A 19,948-nucleotide genomic window follows, 5' to 3' on the forward strand; every position below is an offset into this window, starting at 1 on the left:
TTTCTATCTTGCTCTTAATTGTACTGTAATTCTTTGTAGACAACTGTAAGTCGCCCTGGGTAAGGAAGTCTGCTAAGAAATAAATAATAATAATAACAATAATAATAATAATAATAATAATAATAATAATATCACACTCCAGTTAACAGCACTTGCTCATCACATCGCATATGTGTCATTCCAGTGTTTTAATGTTTATTTTGCCAGTGTAACAGGCGGTGTTGTGTCAGCCCCCCCACCTCACACCCACTTTTACATGTGTGTGGGCGCCACTGTGTTGAGCGATTCACTGCGTTAGATGCTCTAAAACCACCAATGCAGGCGAGCCCGTCTCTTTTGCATTGTGGTTACGCAGTTCTTAACCTCTGCAAAATCTATTTACGGACGCCTTCAACATGAGCGTCTAACCCGTATCACCCTCTGTAAAAAAAAACTGCCCTTAGCTTGAGTGGGACAGTATTTCACTGGGAAGCGTTGCAGTCCTATTGTATTCAAAGCGAGAGAGAGAGAGAGAGAGAGAGAGAGAGAGAGAGAGAGAGAGAGAGAGAGAGAGAGAGAGAGAGAGAGAGAGAGAGAGAGAGAGAGAGAGAGAGAGAGAGAGAGAGAGAGAGAGAGAGAGAGAGAGAGAGAGAGAGAGAGAGAGAGAGAGAGAGAAACAGAAAGGGGGGAGATTGAAAGGGAGGTCGTTAATACCTCTTCTAAATCCTACAATGTCACGACTGGCAGACACTGTAAATGCTGACTGGGCATTTGCGAGGATTTGAGGGCGAGCGCAGTCCGAAGCGGCGGTGGGAGGTGAACTGGTTGCTGGATTGGATTTGTTACATTTAAAATTAACTCGCCATTGCTGTTACAACAAACCGGATCACAGGCGCTCAACAGCACGCAGTCTCCTAGAAGGTGGGTGGAATGGTTTTGTTACCGGGAATAGACTAAACTACGCACGGGTTTATGAAGCTCGCTTTAACGGACTGTGTTGCACCGCACCCTCCACAAGGGAAGAGAACAGCGTTTGGTTTATGCAGTTTAAGAAACTGAAGATTTAAAGTTTGCCCAACAGTTGAAAGTTGCGCGTAAGTCTTGAAAGAAAACTGCGAGTTTTCTTCGTCAAAAACACAAGTAAATTAATCATTTTTTTAAAAGGTCGAATTTCTAGAAATGAAGATTTTGGAAAATAAATTATTTAAATAAGATATACAAATAATACTTGTACTGTGATTCTTGAAATGTATTTGCTTTCGACTGTAAGTCGCCCTGGATAAGGGCGTCTCCTAAGAAATAAATAATAATAAATAAATAAATAAATAAATAAACAAATAAATAAATAAATAAATAAATAATTACATAAATAATAATAATAATAATAATAATAATAATCATAATAATAATAATAAGCGCTACTGTATTTCTAAATTAACCAATTATATGCATGTTTTAAAATCACACCAATTATTTAACATATAAAAATATAACTTTTTTTATATATTTTAAGTTTAACACTTTTCTATTTTTTTTTTTTTAATTGTATTTAATTACATGAATTGTTCCCCATAATATTACCATTATACTTGGTGGTGTTTTGAAACATTACAAATTGAGAACGCATTAAAACGTGTAAGAAAAACACATTTGAAAGGAGGGGATGTATTTTTCCAGTCTGTCTCTCCAGTCAATTTAAATTCGTATTTAATCATTTACTAGCGGACGTCCACACGGTTATAATAAAGTTAATGCGTACCTACGAGCTTCCAGAACGGTCACTGTACCGCTACGCTACGCAAACTGCGCTCCGTTCTTTATTAACGAGCTGAGGTAACCGACGAGAAATATGTGTCCAGATTTGAATTGTAGTCACTGTGGACTGAGTACCCCTGGCGCCACGACGTCTGGAAGCATTTGCGTTAGACACGTTTTTAAATCTCAGTAGGCTATAACGAAAAGAAAAGTTATTTCACCTAAGGTATCTTAAGTTGGCTTTATTTTTGGGTTTTATTTGAGCTTAGATTGCAAGAAAACGTGTAAGAAGGGGTCATTTTTAACTTGTGCTAAACATTCTTCCACAGTTTGGACTCCTGTGCATTCAAGTTTTGGACTAACATCACCATTTAAAAAATAAGTCCACTACTTCTGTACTTAATAAAGATCTTAATATAGCTAGATTTTTTTTTTTAGGTTAGATTAAAAAGAAAAACACAATCAAGTTTATGTTAAAATACATTGGTGTCTGTTTAGTGAAATTCTGATGTGGCTCTGAGCTGTCTTTCACAGGAGAATGCCTTGTTTCCACTCCAGTTTGTTTGCATCGTCCAGTGGTAGTTTTTCACTGTAAGCACACACACACACACATGCACACACACACACACACACACACACACACACACGCACATGCACAGACACACACACACACACACACACACACACTTACTCCTCACCCTGAAACCTGCTTGCCACTTCCTGGAAAGCAAGTAGCTACAAGCTGCTAAGGGTATGAATGTCACCTTCAAGGTGTGTTTAAGCCCAGGGAGTGAAACTCAAATTGGGAAAGGAGGGTCACTCTTTTTGCCCATCTCACCCTTTATTAAACCCCCAACCGGGGCTGAATTTACTAAAAGAAACGCCATCAAGTCAATGACAAACATTCTGATGAGAAGTATTTCTGGGATCCTTCAAGAAGCTGCTTGATGAGATTCTGGGATCAATAAGCTACTAACAACCAAACGAGCAAGATGGGGTGAATGGAGCCTCCTCTTGTTTGTAAACTTTCTTATGTTCTTATGTTCTTATTTCTCAATGTCTTCAAATGCTGGAACAGCTCCCGAACTCAGGTCAAAGCACATTTAACTAGACTTGTTACAAATATATCTGAAATAAAACACAGTGTTTTAGTCCGTGTATTTAGAATGACATCATAAAAAGGTAAATTTAAAAAAATCCACAACAAAATTGAATTTCTCCTTATCCCCAGACCTGGAGTACTGTACGATGTATGAACCATGCTGAAAATGGAACATGGTGTTCCCTGTTGCCCTGTTGTATTTACAGTAAGGTCTCACACCCCTGTGTGTATTAAACACTGTCAATAACGTGTGACCTCCTTAGCTTCACTGCGGACCTGTTTCAGCAGCTGCTTGCGCACTTTCCCCGCCCGCTGTCCTCACTGCGGTAAACCCTTGAACACTTCAAAGTTAAATCACATAGGGTGTCATTCTTTCCAGTTCTTATATTGCTTCAGTTTTTCATCACACTCTGGAAACTAAAAGCTCTGGAGCTCCTCAAACGCTTTTTGCTGTAACACTAATCTGATTATAAGACAGGTAACAAAATCTACAGCAGTCAATGCACTGAGAACACTTTAGTATTCAAAAGCAAAAGGAAAAATAAAAATGACACAGCGGTTCCTATTCCGTTATCTGCACATGTGTGCTAAATTACTGCTGGGTTTTTTTTGGTTTTCCACTGGATTGTATCAGACAAGAGGATCAATGCCGGACAAAGATCTGTCTTCATAGGGAAGCAGTGTGGCTCTAGTGGAGCTGAGGAGGGACTGGGAGGGAGGGAAGCAGTGTGGCTCTAGTGGAGCTGAGGAGGGACTGGGAGGGAGGGAAGCAGTGTGGCACTAGTGGAGCTGAGGAGGGACTGGGAGGGAGGGAGGCAGTGTGGCTCTAGTGGAGCTGAAGAGGGACTGGGAGGGAGGGAGGCAGTGTGGCTCTAGTGGAGCTGAGGAGGGACTGGGAGGGAGGGAAGCAGTGTGGCTCTAGTGGAGCTGAGGAGGGACTGGGAGGGAGGGAAGCAGTGTGGCTCTAGTGGAGCTGAGGAGGGACTGGGAGGGAGGGAAGCAGTGTGTCTCCTGGTGATCAGCCTGTGTTTGAGATGTCTGTGTTTGAGATGTCTGTGTTTGAGATCTCTGTGTTTGAGATGTCTGTGTTTGAGATCTCTGTGTTTGAGATGTCTGTGTTTGAGATGTCTGTGTTTGAGATCTCTGTGCATGACAGTTACTCAGCTTTAGGTTTGCTGAGCTGCAGAGGGACAGTAGATAAGAGGATTAAGGTCATTTCTGTGTCAGCAGAGAATTTTGCAAGTTAAATGATCTGATTCAGTAATAGGCTATTTCAGTCCTGTACTGCATAGTAAAGTCACCATAATGACCTTTACAGAGAAACAACAAACACCTTCCTGGGAATAAGTAACCAAATTAACTGAATTTCTATTCACAGTTACAGTGTGAGCTATCGATAGAATGCGTTAGTAGAATCTACCGCAAAAAAGTAGATTAAACTACGTCAAGAAAAACAACACAGTTCCACAAAGAGTTACTGCTTTTAGTTTTATCTGAGAATTTGCTACTGGACAATGATACTGTACCATTGTACTGGTACCAGACTGCATACAACCATTAATATAGGCTGAAGGAACTGAATCTATTCAGCCTGGATCAAAGAAGAATTAAGGGGGCTTGATTGAAGCCTTTCAAATCTTGACTTGACAAAGTTAACCCTGACCAATAATTTAAACACAGGACCAGAGAACCCAGTTAGAAATGAAGTGGAAACAGACTTCAGGACAGAGGGAAGGAGACTCTTCTTCACACAGAGAGTGGTGAGGGGATGGAATGGGTTACCTAGTCATGTTGCTGAAGGAGACTCTTCTTCACACAGAGAGTGGGGAGGGGATGGAATGGGTTACCTAGTCATGTTGCTGAAGGAGACTCTTCTTCACACAGAGAGTGGGGAGGGGATGGAATGGGTTACCTAGTCATGTTGCTGAAGGAGACTCTTCTTCACACAGAGAGTGGTGAGGGGATGGAATGGGTTACCTAGTCATGTTGCTGAAGGAGACTCTTCTTCACACAGAGAGTGGTGAGGGGATGGAATGGGTCACCTAGTCATGCTGTTGATGCTGAATCACTGGGATCCTTTAAGACCCCGACTTGACAAAGTTCTGAGATCAATCAGCTGCTAGGACGAGTGCTGATGGGCAGAATGACCTCCTCTCATTCGTAAATATTTCTCATATTCTCATAATTACAGGTATGACCAGTTTGCAGCCCAGCACAAAACAGAATTGATGCATGGAAGAAATCACACTGTTTAAGCAGAATTCTGATTTAACGTACTTGTAAACTAAACTGCCTGCTTTGTGTCACAGAAACCCATTTGCAACGTTTCGATTTCAGATTCCTTGAGACGAGGGCTATCAACCTCCTGCCGCCCACCAGGTTTCCGTGACAACGATCTGAGCATCTTCTGGATGTGTGAGTGAAACCAACGCCATGGCAACCCAGCACACCCAGAGTTCTGTCAAAGCAGAAGAGGACAGCGGTTCAGACAAAGAGCGCAGCGAAATGAACGTGGCTTTTTCAACTTGCACAGCTGAAGAAGGCTGGCCCGGCTGCCCTGACCAAGACGGGTCACCTGACAATACCCTTTCCCCAGAATCTCCGGAGGTGAAACTTCCAGAAGGATCTTTAGAGGATTGCGTGAGCATCACTCCGCAACGCTGTCTACCTGCTAGCACAGGCTGCCAGAACCCAACCTGCTCACAGGAGGGCGCTAGTGAGCCTCGAAGCCATAGCCCAGATGACAGCAAGGGTGATGGTGCACCAGGCATTCCGGTTCCAGGGGAAACACCAGCCACTGGAAACAGGGTTCCCCTTAATGACCTTCCCAAAATGGGTTTGGAAATGAGTGAGGGGTCAACCGCCGTGTTGGAAGGGAAGAACTTAGAAGACAAAGGAAGATCTGTTGAGGGGTGTTTGAAAACAGATAAAGCAGAAGGAAACCAGATTGAGAATCTCTCAAATCCCATTCTCGGGCAGGCTGATCATAGCCTGGACAGCATCACAGCGGATTTGGAACTCACCAGAATTTCATGTAAAGATGTAAAAGAAACTCAGCTCGGCCCTCTTCCTGAAGCTACACCTCCAGCCAAACTGGGTGCTCTGCGAGACTCCGGACACGGTGCAGTACCTCAGGAAGACCACAAGAGGGCGCTCCTTCCCCACTCAGCTTTGCAGCAGGAGCACAAGGAACAGGTGCCTGCAGAGCCGCCACCCCTAGCAACAGTTGTCCCGGAGCTGGCCAATGAGAGTTCCCTCGGGGAGCTCAGCGTGCTGGAGAGTGGAGAGGGGGAAGGGCTACAGGAAGGTGGATTAGCAGGTGGAGCTAAGCAGGGAGCAGCCTGGGAGGGAGACGCTGAGACAGAGAAGGATATGAGGCTGGGATCACAGCGCCCAGGAGACAGTCTGCTTCTTCCAGACACGCGAGAGGAGGCTGCTGAGGCTCCTAATCAACCCAGCAGAAGCAGAATGGAAGTGGAAAACGGAGACAGCGCCTCCGACAACATGAGTGACAGCGGGGTGTCTGCCGATTTCTCCCCCGGCAGCACGCTGGAACTTGAAGGCACCTTGGACCCTCCTCCTGCCAACGAGACTCCCATTGAGAGGGGCATCCGTCTGGCCCAGAAGCGGGAGGACAGCCTGAGAAGGGCCAGGGGGATCTCCAGACCGTGTGTGTCTGAGGAGTACGTGGAGATCCCAATCAGGAAGCCTATTTTGTCCAAGCCCTTGCCGATGAACTCCAGCAAGGGAAAGGACAGGCAGTTCGCCGGGCTGCAGATGAAGAAGCAGATCCAGCTGGAAACCAAGAGGGAGGAAGACCTTGTGCAGCTGGGGAAGGTCCTGGGGGTCTACGACCGGGGGGCATGGCAGGAACTCCAGGAGAAGAAGCTTCTCTTTGAGCAGTTCCAAGAGCCGGAGCATCCTGTGTCTAAGAAGCTGTCTGCATCCACTGACTTTCTGAACGCCAGCCCAGGGCAAAGCGTGCGAGAAAGGAGAAAAAGCTTAGAGACGCTGGCCCAGAATCCCTCGGCTGAAGGTTCAAACGCTTCCTCCTGGAGCTCCTCAAACTCTTCAAGGTCTTCCAACGTCTCAGAGGCCCCCAGAGGCCCATCTTTGGCTGAAGGCCCCAACGTCATCATCTTGGAGAACACATTCCAGCTTCATGCTGCCACACCGTCTTATTCTCCCCAGCCGGTCCCCCCACCCACCCGGGCTATCAATTCCTCTCAAGGGGAGAAGGTCATCATCCTGGATTCTGAAAACATGTTCTCCAGGGGGAATGCATCCGACAAAGGGCCGGCTGTAAACGGAGACGCCTCACCCACGGAGAACCCCTTTTTCAAGCTTCGCGCATCCAGGGAGCCCCAGACGCTGGTGGAGCAGGACATCCTGGCAGCCAGGCAGAGGGAGCAGGAGCTGCACAGGCAGAGGTACAGCCTGTATGGGAATGAGGGGAACCAGGAGAGCGGCAAACCCAGGATTGCAAGCACCAACGGAGGACACGTTTCAAGAAGCTCCCCCACTCCATCAGGTCAGTGAAATACCATTGGAAATGCTAACGGAATCATTTCAATGGCAAGCCTTTTGACTAGCCATGATCTTTCTCAGTGTCTTCTAATCGAAACTTTGTCAAGTGTATAGAATATAAATATAAAACTGCTTTAATAAGTATTCCGGTAGCATTGCATTTATAATTACCTCTCTAACATGCTGCAGTGTGCACTGCAGTGGTCAGTACTGTATTTCACCATTCAATAATTCATTTGGCTCATGCTGACAGAAATTGTACGATTATATTTCTCTGTATAAATGCCCTTCAGCGATTCCCCATGTTTTCATTTCTTTCAGATAAGCATGCTTGCTATATTTTATGTTCCAGTAGCCTCTTTCATTAGTGGCTAGTTGTTAAAAGCCAGTTGGCAGTTTATATATTATGAGGAAGTTAAGAAAAGTTCCCATCAAGGCTCTTCCAAACGCACCATTCCCCTATAGAGCGGTCTAAGACAACAGGACAGAGTCTAATCCGTTTATTAATGATCCTGGTGTTTGTACCTGGTGGGCTGTTCCATGTATTTCTAACTCTGTGTAAGAAAGTGTTCACATCCTTCTTACTTCTCAGGTAATACTTACACTGATACTGACTTTAGATACACAGTCATTTTAATATAGCTATTATTATTATTTATTTCTTAGCAGACGCCCTTATCCAGGGCGACTTGCAATTGTTACAAGATATCACATTATTTTTACATACAATTACCCATTTATGCAGTTGGGTTTTTACTGGAGCAATCTAGGTAAAGTACCTTGCTCAAGGGTACAGCAGCAGTGTCCCCCACCTGGGATTGAACCCACGACCCTCCAGTCAGGAGTCCAGAGTCCTAACCACTACTCCACACTGCTGCCCTTAATGCAGCATTTCAATGATCTACTTAACTAACCTTTACACTTTTACATATTGGTCATTAAATCTGCAAAGCCATTTTTTTTTTTAGCCCTGTTACAGTCATGTTTTTTATGAATATATGTGTATAGTGTAAATGCGTATAAAATTACACTGGATCTGACCTGTGTGTGTTTTTCACCATGGTTAAGGACAGAAGGCAGCTTAACAAGGCGCAGCCCCAGCGTTGATTCTAGCACACTATCTTCACATTGAGGAAACTGCCTGTGCCTGTGCATGACTTTCATTTGCATTACAAATATAATCAGAGCAAAGCTGTCCTGCACACCAGAGTGCTTATGAATACTGTATCTGGGGTGTCTAAAGGCTGTATTAGAAGCAGACTGGTAATGTCAGTATTTTAATTGTATTCAGCTGAACTGAGGCAAAACATCATGCGGTTCCAGATGGAGGGTAGTGTGGTTGTGGTCTCAATCCATTCAAAAATAAATGACATTTCAGAACATTGATAAATAGTAAATATATAAGTCATCGTTCTGCCCCTGATACTGGCTGTCCCATTAATCATTAAGGCTATTTCGTGAATTCTGCTGCTCTGGGTGTTCTCTGTTAAGGCTGGGCACCACACAGCAATCTGAATCAGTTTGATTAACCTTATCCCTTAACCTGTTCTCGTATATACTCAGTAAAATAGTTTCTTTTGAATTCTATAACTTCATTTTCGACAAATAACGCGGGACTGAAAGGGTTAAAGTCATTGCACACCTGAAGGAAACAGAGAGACAGCCAATACTAACAATCACGCCTGATCACGACTTAGTTAAATGTTATTTTTTTTAAATCAAAAGCCCGGGATTTGTTTTCAGTTGGATTTAAGTAAGCAGTTTAGAATGTCGGTACTTTACCAGCTTAATTTAACACTTCATTCAACGCTTTGGATAGTTACAGTTCCATCGCTCTTGTGCAGCTGTGGAAGGACACGGGTTCAAATCGCTGTGAAGTTCAAGTTAGCCCTGGTATTTGAGATTTACCCCAGAAGCAAATATGGGCAGTTTATAAGAAACAGACCCCTTGAGAGACCTGCAGTGAGATTATGGAATTGTTCAGTTCTGTGTTTTTTTTCCTTCGTTCAAACAAGCACGTCAGAAACATCCATCTCCGCGGCTGGAAATCCAGCGTTAGCGCTGTCAGTGCGACGCAGTGCACAGTTTCATGTAACGTGGATATTTAAGATCTAGGTGTGATTCAGCAAGCAAGCTGGAATCATGGTAAATGAAAATGCTTTTACAGTACGTGGAATCACCTCTCAGTGCGACATGCAGATAAAAACGCGGACAGATTCACAGACACCGCCATGTAACCCTAGCAGTGTGGAGTAGTGGTTAGGGCTCTGGACTCTTGACCGGAGGGTCGTGGGTTCAATCCCAGGTGGGGGACACTGCTGCTGTACCCTTGAGCAAGGTACTTTACCTAGATTGCTCCAGTAAAAACCCAACTGTATAAATGGGTAATTGTATGTAAAAAATATTACATATGATATAATTGTAAGTCGCCCTGGATAAGGGCGTCTGCTAAGAAATTAATACTAATTTATTTTTTAGCACTTTGTCCGCGATTGAAACATGCTAAAATAGATGAAGCGCTTTTTTTTTATAGGCTAAGATGTTATTCATTTCTACATGACTGATTACATCCATAATTTATAAGCAATTTCCTGTGCAATTCGTTCTTAATGCTGCTGTGGATATTCGATACTCTTCGAGTTATTATCAAGTTCATTCCAGTTTGCAAACTACAGTAAAAAAAGGGCTCCTCTACCCACACCAGCTCACCTCCTGGGGATTATTAAACTGAATAACAACACTATATATATATATATATATATATATATATATATATATATATATATATATATATATATATATATTATCACACTGCAATGCCAGCAGAGAAATGAGGTGCATCAGAGTGCATGGCCGCACCTCACTGACTATCTGAACCACCGAGCAATCTGAAAGAACAGACAACCATGTGGGAAAGTGGTTTGCAGTGCGCAGGTGTAGAGGTGATGTGATACGTAACACAAGACAGACAACACAAGTTCATGATCCAAACGGATCTTTATTTTGTAATCCCGGTCTGGTGATCACAAATACTAATGCCAGGCAATACACGCACTGTTCCAAACAACGGGTTACAGTCCCGAAACTGTATAACACACACACACACACAGACACACACACGAGATCACAAGTCCAGAGTTAGTGCGAACGTGCAATCGGTGAAATATAATTTATTAGTGCACAGTGGTGAAGTGTTGTCCGGGCTGGTGCTCGCCTCAAGCTCCCGGTACGTGTTAGCCGTCTAATAAACAAACAAGTATATCATTAGACATGATAAAATAAACACACACTAAACACTCACTGTCCGTTTTTGATTCTCCTTCAGCGGTTCGCTCGCAACCTTAACAAAGGGACAGATCGCTCAGCCACGCCCCCTTTTGTACCGTCAGCCACTCCCCCTTGGTTAGCGAGTGCAATTGTTTCTCATCCAATCCGCGGTTGCCACGTCGCTTCCATTCTGGGGCGGTGCCTTGGTGTACCGTGGCTCCGCCCCCTTTCTAGATGGCTGACTTTTCTGAATTTTCAGACCATCCAGTCCGGGGCACTCTGTTCCTTTTACACAGCGCCCTCACAGGTCGGGAGGGAGATTTATAACCAAGATTCATTCTTTCTCTGTCAAAGGGCAATATTGTGTTTATGATGCAGGACTTGAAGGATAAGAAGAAGAAGAAGAAGAAGAAGAATGTACAGCTATTATTATTATTTATTTCTTAGCAGACGCCCTTATCCAGGGCGACTTACAATTGTTACAAGATATCACATTATTTCTACATACAATTACCCATTTATACAGTTGGGTTTTTACTGGAGCAATCTAGGTAAAGCACCTTGCTCAAGGGTACAGCAGCAGTGTCCCCCACCTGGGATTGAACCCACAACCCTCCGGTCAAGAGTCCAGAGCCCTGACCACTACTCCACACTGCTGCCCCAGCTATGGTCAAACGTTTTGCATTACGTTAGGATCAAAGACACAGATAAAAAAATACATAAATATATGAACATAATTTAGATATTTTATTTAACATCATGTAATCAGAAGGAAGCCATAATAGTAGTACAGTATTTCATGTTAGATTTTGAAATGTCGCAGTTTTTAATTTCTCAGGTTTTATTCGACTTAATGAAGCAAGAATGGTTCATTCTATAGAATAATGCAAAACGTTCAGCCAGAGCGGTACAGCGTGCCCTCCAGATATAAATCATTTTCATGCCTGTTTGTTAGCAGGCATTGCCTGTGTACTGTAAACTCACTACTAGCATTGTGAATGACTAATACTAGCCCAAGGCACATTTTATTGCCTATAGATTTTCAACTGCTTTTAACATTGGATTGAAGCGAAATTAATTTAGTCAAGTGTTGCTTAATAACTCGGCTAAAAATCTTAGAAAATGGAATCATGTCATAAAAACCCACTGACCGTCACTCTTGGTGGTTGCTAGGTTACCGTTAACCCTAACAGCTCCCTACAAAACAAACCAAATGAAATGACACACGTTGATTTAAACTGCAGCCTGCATCCGGCTATTCTATTAGTACTGTGCGGGTCTGAATGAGTTGTTCAAATGTTTTTGTTTAGGCTTCAGTCTGGTGAAACGGGCGGATATTTCAAACCCTGCTTTTCTGACGGTCAGGTTTAGATTCCTCTAAAGTTTAGCCTTGGTGATAGCTGGGTCTCGAAGCTTTTCCTCCTAGAATCCTGCTGCGTTACAGGTTTGTAGACCCCCCCCCCCCCAAAAAAAAAGCCAGGTTAACCCTTCACTGCCCAGGGTATGTCCCCACACCTATTTAATGCCTATTTTCTCCATATATTGGACTGTGGGCAGCAAAGGGTTAATGGTTTGAGCACTCTGTTGAGACCGTAGCTGTGCTTTAAGCTGCTGAAAAAGTATCCGGGATGTGATGACAGCCAGAATAGAAACTTCTCCAAAGTGATACTAAACAATATGTAAATGAGCTAGGAGGTTGCTTTTTACACAGCTGAACCTACACAGATCTATAAAAGGATTATATCGCTGGCGCATCGTTTTCTCAGGGGACTGACGCAAAGGGGAGTGGCTGTTCCCAGCACAAGCCGTCACCCGATTCCACCTCTAATGTCAAGCAGTTTATACTGCATTCAGCAGATCAAGGCCAGCGCGCCTCTCTTTTGTCTCTCTGAAAGCTGATCCCCAGGAGCTGAATGCCAAGAGCTTTTTTTCTGGCTGATTTCATCTTCTTAATCCGGGGCTGTGACGGCTTAGCTTTCGTTGTGCAAGAAAAAGATCTCTCTCTAGGAAGCAAGGGAGACGTGAATCGATTACAGATGCTTATATATATATATATATATATATATATATATATATATATATATATATATATATATATATATATATATATATATATATTTATATGGCAGTTCCGTTACAAGTGAAACATCTTCCATTGCAAACGTTTAATTGCTGCCCGTTGTCAGCGAAACTCCCATCTCAAAGACCCCCGTCCTTTACACTTACCACAAGCTTGAAAAGTAAGCTCTCCATGCACAATACAGCGATGGGAGTGTGCGCATTTAGTTGTATATTGACACCCATGTTGGTTTCAAACAGGGGGTAGTACCTGGAGTTATACAATGCCTATTCACATAGATTTAACACGTGATTAATTTAACCCATTCAGACCTCAAAGTCCAGCCTTATCTTTAGTGACGCAGGTTAACCTCGTGGGACTCCTAGCGCCCAGTCCGAGGTCGCGTAGAACTAAATGTAAGCGCTTATCCTTCAGCTCGACAAAAATAATTCAGGACTGAAAGGGTTAACACTGCTGCTAGATAACTGCCTGGCAAACAAGAAGCCAAGGTCAGTGTGCAGTGGAGGTTGCATCAGCTGCAGAGTCACTTACAACTACGTCTCACCCGAAAGACGGAGCACAAGGAGGTGAAGCGACTTGCTCAGGGTCACACAATGAGTCAGTGGCTGAGGTGGCCCTTTTACAAGCCCTTTTCTTTAACCACTGGGCCACACAGCCTCCTTTATAATTGTCTACTTTCTGTATCAGGAACAGTTCATGTGATAAATTGATAAACGTTGATAAGCGTTTCGACTACAGGTCTTACAAGACTTTTGCCGTTTACTAAAATATAATTATTTACTGTCTTTTAAAAGTTTTAAACTGAAGTAGAACTGCTTGAGTTCACAGTGGCGCTATACTGCAGACCTCCGTGTTGGTGAGCACGAATTAAGAGTCCCCCAAATTCTCTCTTTGTGTTACAAAGAGTCTCTCTTTCTTTACAGAGGATATCCTCAACTGTCTCTGCTCCAGTTTCAAGAAAGCATGTGTTAGGAAGAACTACAGCAAAAAATAAATAAATTAAATAAATAATCTTGTGGTGTGGTCAAGCATGAAATCACATGACAGGCAAGCTAAGTCACATGACTCCCATCTCCTGTCTGGTTCAGTCAGTCCTCTTTGATGCAATGGAAAGAGCATTAGGAACTTCTTCAATTACCAGCTGCTTCTTTTAAAAACACAGCAGGCTTCGCCACTTTCAGTATAGATGTGAGATAGGGATCTGGTTAAGGGAATCCCACTCAGAGTTTATTTAAAGGTTCCTGGACCTTCCTTGAAGTGGCGGGAGCGCTCAGCCACCTGTAGGCCCATCTTTTGGTTTTGTTCATTGTGTTTTGCATTATTGTAAATATATGTAAATGCAACCTTTGAGTCTGTGTGGTGTGTTAACCACAATCTCCAGTCTCTCTCCTGTCTGTCAGCGTATACCCCACCCCTGTTACAGAGTGATTACTGACTGTCACAGTGATTGAGTGGGGCGGAGAGATCCAAAGCCACCTATAGGAAAGCGCCAGATATGATTGACACCCCTTTTCATTGGCTGGGGTTTTCCTTAGCTTGGAAATCTCTGAGTTGAAGCTGCTGGTCAGAAGCACAGAGGAAGTTAAAAAATGATCGTACTGAGTAGCAAAAGTCCCTGCGACCCGGTGAACAATCAACAGGGTTCATGAGGTTTCAGTACCGGCTCAAAAACGAATGCGTCACTCGGGAAAGGGCGTCACGGTGTTGTGTGAGCACCTGAAAAATAATTTTAGGATTGTGTATTACACGGCTGGACATGGGATTTATATGTCCGGACGTCTATTCGGGGCTAGAGCTGGGCTGGTTTAATTACACGGCTCAGTTCGGGACGTCACCCTCCAGCTTTCTAAATCTCCATATGTATTTCTATTTTCCGACACTGTGTAACCACCTCTCCGGCTTTTTGAATTACAGAACGCCTGGCTCAAGGGAAACTGGACGTGACCTGGCCCCCTCGACAGACCACCACAAAACCCAGTGACCAGTCCGAGGTAATGGTGATGCAACAGGGGGACTGTAGGGCAGTGGAGCCCATCCTCCTTCCAGCACGCTTTCTGCACTCTGTTAAAGTGATTGCTGCTGACACAATATTGATACAGTGTGTAGTGTGCTTCCACTAGCTCTGTAGGTCTGGCACATGCATTTTGGAAACCAGTGCAAACAAAAAAATAGGAGGCACTTTTTTACACAGAGAATCGTGAGGGTCTGGAACCAACTCCCCAGTAATGTTGTTGAAGCTGACACCCCGGGATCCTTCAAGAAGCTGCTTGATGAGATTCTGGGATCAATAAGCTACTAACAACCAAACGAGCAAAGATGGGCCGAATGGCCTCCTCTCGTTTGTAAACTTGTTCTTATGTTCTTATGTGCAGTATTTAAGTTTCCAAGCCTAAAGGTCAGTTCATACCGGACGCGATGTGATTTGTCCTGCGATAAAATGATACTTTCGTTGCAACACTGCCTTACACAGCGTGATGTGACGATAGTCCTGTTACACAGCTAGCACGAATGTAGAACACGTAATCGCTTTTTTTTTTTACAGAATACTGGAAATTCTCCCTCATCGCCGTGTCCTTTGTTTCTGTCCTTTGTTAAGCAGCTCAGGGTATTTTGGTACTGCAGGAATTAACAATAAAAAAGGCTTTTCTGTTCCTTGGATTGAATGACAAAAGTGTTCTGTAATGATATCTTTTAGGATCTATGAGTAAAAAAGGTGCAAATTCTTTTAAAACTCAAATGGAAAAACGCCCCTATAACAATCGCTCTTAACAACAACAGCGTCGTGGCTCCTGTTCATCAGATGAGTCGTTCAGTCGCTGGTATTGTTCAAACCTGAAGATTATGATCAAACACGACGAGGCAAAGGTCAGCATGCAGCTACCCGACCCCACCAACAAGACAAGTAAAACTGTACAGCTTGTTAAAAAGTATTTATACACTAAAAAGCACACCCTTATGCAGTACATTTACTGCGGCCATTCTGCGGTAATTCTGCAGTTTGCTCATTCTTTCTGCCATGGTTACACTATTAATTTACTATAGTTTATTCTGGTTTGTTATGTATTTAATGTGCTTTACCAGACCTCTCAGTGCTTTACAATGCTTCCATGTGCTTTACCAGACCTCTCTGCGCTTTACAATGCTTCCCTATGCTTTACCAGACCTCTCTGTGCTTTACAATGCTTCCCTATGCTTTACTATTCCTCTCTGTGCTTTACAATGCTTCCCTATGCTTTACCAGACCTCTCTGTGCTTTACAATGCTTCCCTGTGCTTTACCAGACCTCTCTGTGCTTTACAATGCTTCCCTATGCTTTACCAGACCTCTCTGTGCTTTACAATGCTTCCCTATGCTTTACCAGACCTCTCTGTGCTTTACAATGCTTCCCTATGCTTTACCAGACCTCTGGGTGCTTTACAATGCTTCCCTATGCTTTACCAGACCTCTCTGTGCTTTACAATGCTTCCCTATGCTTTACCAGACCTCTCTGTGCTTTACAATGCTTCCCTATGCTTTACCAGACCTCTCTGTGCTTTACAATGCTTCCCTATGCTTTACCAGACCTCTCTGTGCTTTACAATGCTTCCCTATGCTTTAACACTTTGTGTCTTTTCAATGTTTTTTTTACAGGGTGAAACGAGGGCTAAATACACAAAAAAAAGGTTACATTTGAATGCTAAATAAATGCAAACTCGTCCTTCTTTGGTTATTTAAAAACAAAAATGTCTGCAGCTGGTTGGCTTCGAAGTGCCTCGTTCAGTTCGATGCAAATGACCTCCCTCACAAACACAAATGTGTTTGACTAAAAACGCTGTTAAAACTATGTATTGACACCTTGACCTATACATGGCAATAGGATCACACAGTCCACCCTGCTGGTGATCCGCTGCAGTGTACCAGGCAGGCAGGCAGTGTGCTGTGGGGATCACGGTGCTGTGTGGCTCCATTGTGTTTGCATTGCTGGTGATGCTGCGCTCTGCTGATGGCTCTGCTAGCTGGGGCTTCTATCAGAGTGACACACTGGGATTAGAATGGGATCCCAATGGGATTAAAGGATTGACTATGAAGATTGAAGGAAGTGGATTTATTTAGAATGTAGGCGGGAGTTAACTGAAGTCTTTAATATCGTATAAGGAGTTGGCAGACTGAACTGTAGCCAATAAGACGGAACAGAAACCAGGACCTGAGGAAACCCGTCTGGAAAGTGAAGACATGTTCTTATCGAAGCAATAACTTCAAAACGCTTTGCTAAGCTTGTACTCTGAAAAGGCAGCTTCAAAGGGTTAATTATGATTCGCTGTTTTACCAGCCGCTGTGTTCATTTTATTACATCTGATTTATAGCAGGGTTTTTTTTTTTTTATGAGTATTTGCATTAGATAATAAGTAATCTGAACCGACAAGCTATGTAAAACGAAACAACGGAAACACGGCTTTCAAAGTCTCCAATCAGGTGATAAATCTCGATTACAATGCTTTCAATGTGTTCTCTGGTTGAGTTATCTTATCGAATTTTACATATGTCTGTTTTTGTACAGAAATATAAATGGCAGTGAACTTACCAGCTCGCATGTAAAAGCCACCTTCGCTATTAAATCCACCGTCTGCAGTTTCCAGACTTCATAAACCCGCTATTAAATTACTTTGGCTAAAGGTTTCACCCTATAGAATGAACTAATTCTGCTTCATAAAGTCGAACGAAACCTGCTGAATAATGTTCCGTTGACATATTGAATTACACACTGCTTTGTAGTTTTCCACAACGAAAAACTGATAGCATTTTTAAAAACATTTTGAAATGAACCTTGAACAGTGAAAGCACCTCCCGGTTTATCCTTGAACAGTGAAAGCACTCTCTGGTGTCTTGATTGTTCTGTGGTCGACGCCAGACACAATAACTGCTGTGTTTTGACCGTGTGTATGTTTTCTTTATTTAGACTCACAGAAGCTCCCGTACACCTGGGCAGAAGATCGCTCTGCTGCAGCGCTGGGAGGCTGGACTGGTGAACGGACACCGAGACGATGATGAGTGACCAGTGGACAGAGGGACGCCATCACACCATGCTGGAACTGACCAGAGAGACCGTGAGCTGCCTTCACAGCCAGGACTGAATGAACTGAAAACTCTCGGCACACAAAACTGAAGACCACACTGTCCACAGCTGAGCGATGCTTTCAAACGCTTTCCTTTAAGAGCGCCCCAATAATACTGCACACAAATAAAGGGTGATTGTGAAATGAGCTGGCCAGCAGACAAGCGCATGTATTGATGAAAGGAATGTACGACTTGCAGGATCCAGTTAATCACTGTACAATGCTTGTCTAGAATTGCCCTGATGTTGACCACAGAGTGTCTATGTTTTATAACTCAAGAGTTGTTCATTATGTGTGTGGCTCCTTTTCAAATTGTAGGCTTTCTGTTTTAAATGCTAAATCGTCCATGTGTTCCACATATATCAACCTGCATCTCAGGATCCCTGTGTAGTTAAGAGTTTACTATATCAATATACTTTAAATCAAGCAATCAAAGAAACTGCAAAAGTCTACCGGAAGCCATAATAGTAGTACAGTATTTCATGTTAGATTTTGAAATGGCACATTTTTCAATTTGTCAATTCAATATGTTAACGTAATTCAGCAGGTTTCATTGGACTTCATGAAGCAAAATTAGTTAATTCTATAGGGTGATACAAAACTTTTGCCCATAACTGTCCTTAACAAGTTAAAAGAACGAGGCGCACCATTTTTATTTTGTATTATTATTATTATTATTATTATTATTATTATTATTATTATTGAAACAGTCTAGAAGGCTGGAGATTGAAGTTTCCTGGTGATTTTTTTACCACTTCCTGTTCTGCAGGTCACGCTCACCCTGACTCAGAGTGGAGTTTACCTACAGCACAAGAAGTGATAAGGAAGAAGGCAGTGCAGTATACCCGCGCAAACGGCCCACGTGCTAATCCACAAGCTGCAAGGGGCCGTGTGTTTATTTACGGGGCTGTTTCAAAAAATAGAAAATCTATTCTAGTATTTTATGATTTTTTTTTTTTCTGTTGCACATTGTCATGCTGTTGCACAGCACTGTGATGCAAATGTACATATGAAGATGTTCACTGTCATGTTGTATTGAAGAGTTATGCTTGAACACAGACCATGCGTCTACTGAGTAGGAGTTTAAACTGTAAATCTAGACTGTTTTGCACCGGTGCAGATCGTTTGTAAATGCTGGAAGAGTCATTTTTGGTGTGCTTGCTCTCCACAGATATTAATGATTTGGATCTGCGCATGTTTTAGCTGTAAGCGCTAGTGTGATCGTTATCTAGTTATACAAATACTCCTTTGCACTTTAGCCGTTTCAAATGAAAAATTATTTTTTGTTTTTAGATCGACTTTATTTTTATGAAATAAGCACCCATATTGCCTGATTTATTATTATTTTTTGATATGTACACGTTTTTTTTTTGTTTTTTTTTTAATGAAGTAAATAAATTCTCTTGATTATTAAAGCGAGTCGTCATTCTTCATGCACCTTCAGTATTTTTGTAGCAGATTTGACGACACGCTGTACGCATTTCACGAGGCTCGTCAGGAGAGGGATGTCTTGTAACGGGCAATCGAGGAACTGTTCTCAGCTTGTCCCGTGCTTTCTTGCTTGCGAGAATCACAGATTTACAGTTTGCAAAGTGAGAAAAACTGTGTCTTTTAAAAAGTCACACATTTCTCATATCACGTTAATATGTTAAAATACCCAGCTAGATGGATATGGAATCAAATACTGGGTCAAATCACTCAGGTAAAAGTATAAACTATATAAATAAACCCTGATATTGATGCGATCCAGCCCTCTGAAATGTCTTTATAATATACAGCACTAGACCCTGATATTGATGAGATCCAGCCCTCTGAAATGTCTTTATAATATACAGCACTAGACCCTGATATTGATGTGATCCAGCCCTCTGAAATGTCTTTATACTATATAGCACTAGACCCTGATATTGATGAGATCCAGCCCTCTGAAATGCCTTTATACTATATAGCACTAGACCCTGATATTGATGAGATCCAGCCCTCTGAAATGCCTTTATACTATATAGCACTAGATCCTGATATTGATGTGATCCAGCCCTCTGAAATGTCTTTATACTATATAGCACTAGATCCTGATATTGATGTGATCCAGCCCTCTGAAATGTCTTTATAATATATAGCGCTAGACCCTGATATTGATGCGAT

General features: G+C 42.8%; 1 protein-coding gene across 1 annotated transcript; it reads left to right on the forward strand.

The window, feature by feature from the left end:
- Nucleotides 1-482: 482 nt before the first annotated feature.
- LOC117965559 (uncharacterized) lies at nt 483-19,199 on the forward strand. The gene is made up of 4 exons (XM_034910360.2): nt 483-900; nt 5,174-7,367; nt 14,625-14,701; nt 17,647-19,199. Exons 2-4 carry the CDS (start codon nt 5,270-5,272, stop codon nt 17,740-17,742), a joined length of 2,271 nt encoding a protein of 756 aa, XP_034766251.2. The 5' UTR covers nt 483-900; nt 5,174-5,269; the 3' UTR covers nt 17,743-19,199.
- The last annotated feature ends 749 nt before the right edge of the window (nt 19,200-19,948 follow it).

Source organism: Acipenser ruthenus, chromosome 36 (assembly GCF_902713425.1).
Source record: "Acipenser ruthenus chromosome 36, fAciRut3.2 maternal haplotype, whole genome shotgun sequence".
Lineage (NCBI taxonomy): Eukaryota > Metazoa > Chordata > Actinopteri > Acipenseriformes > Acipenseridae > Acipenser > Acipenser ruthenus.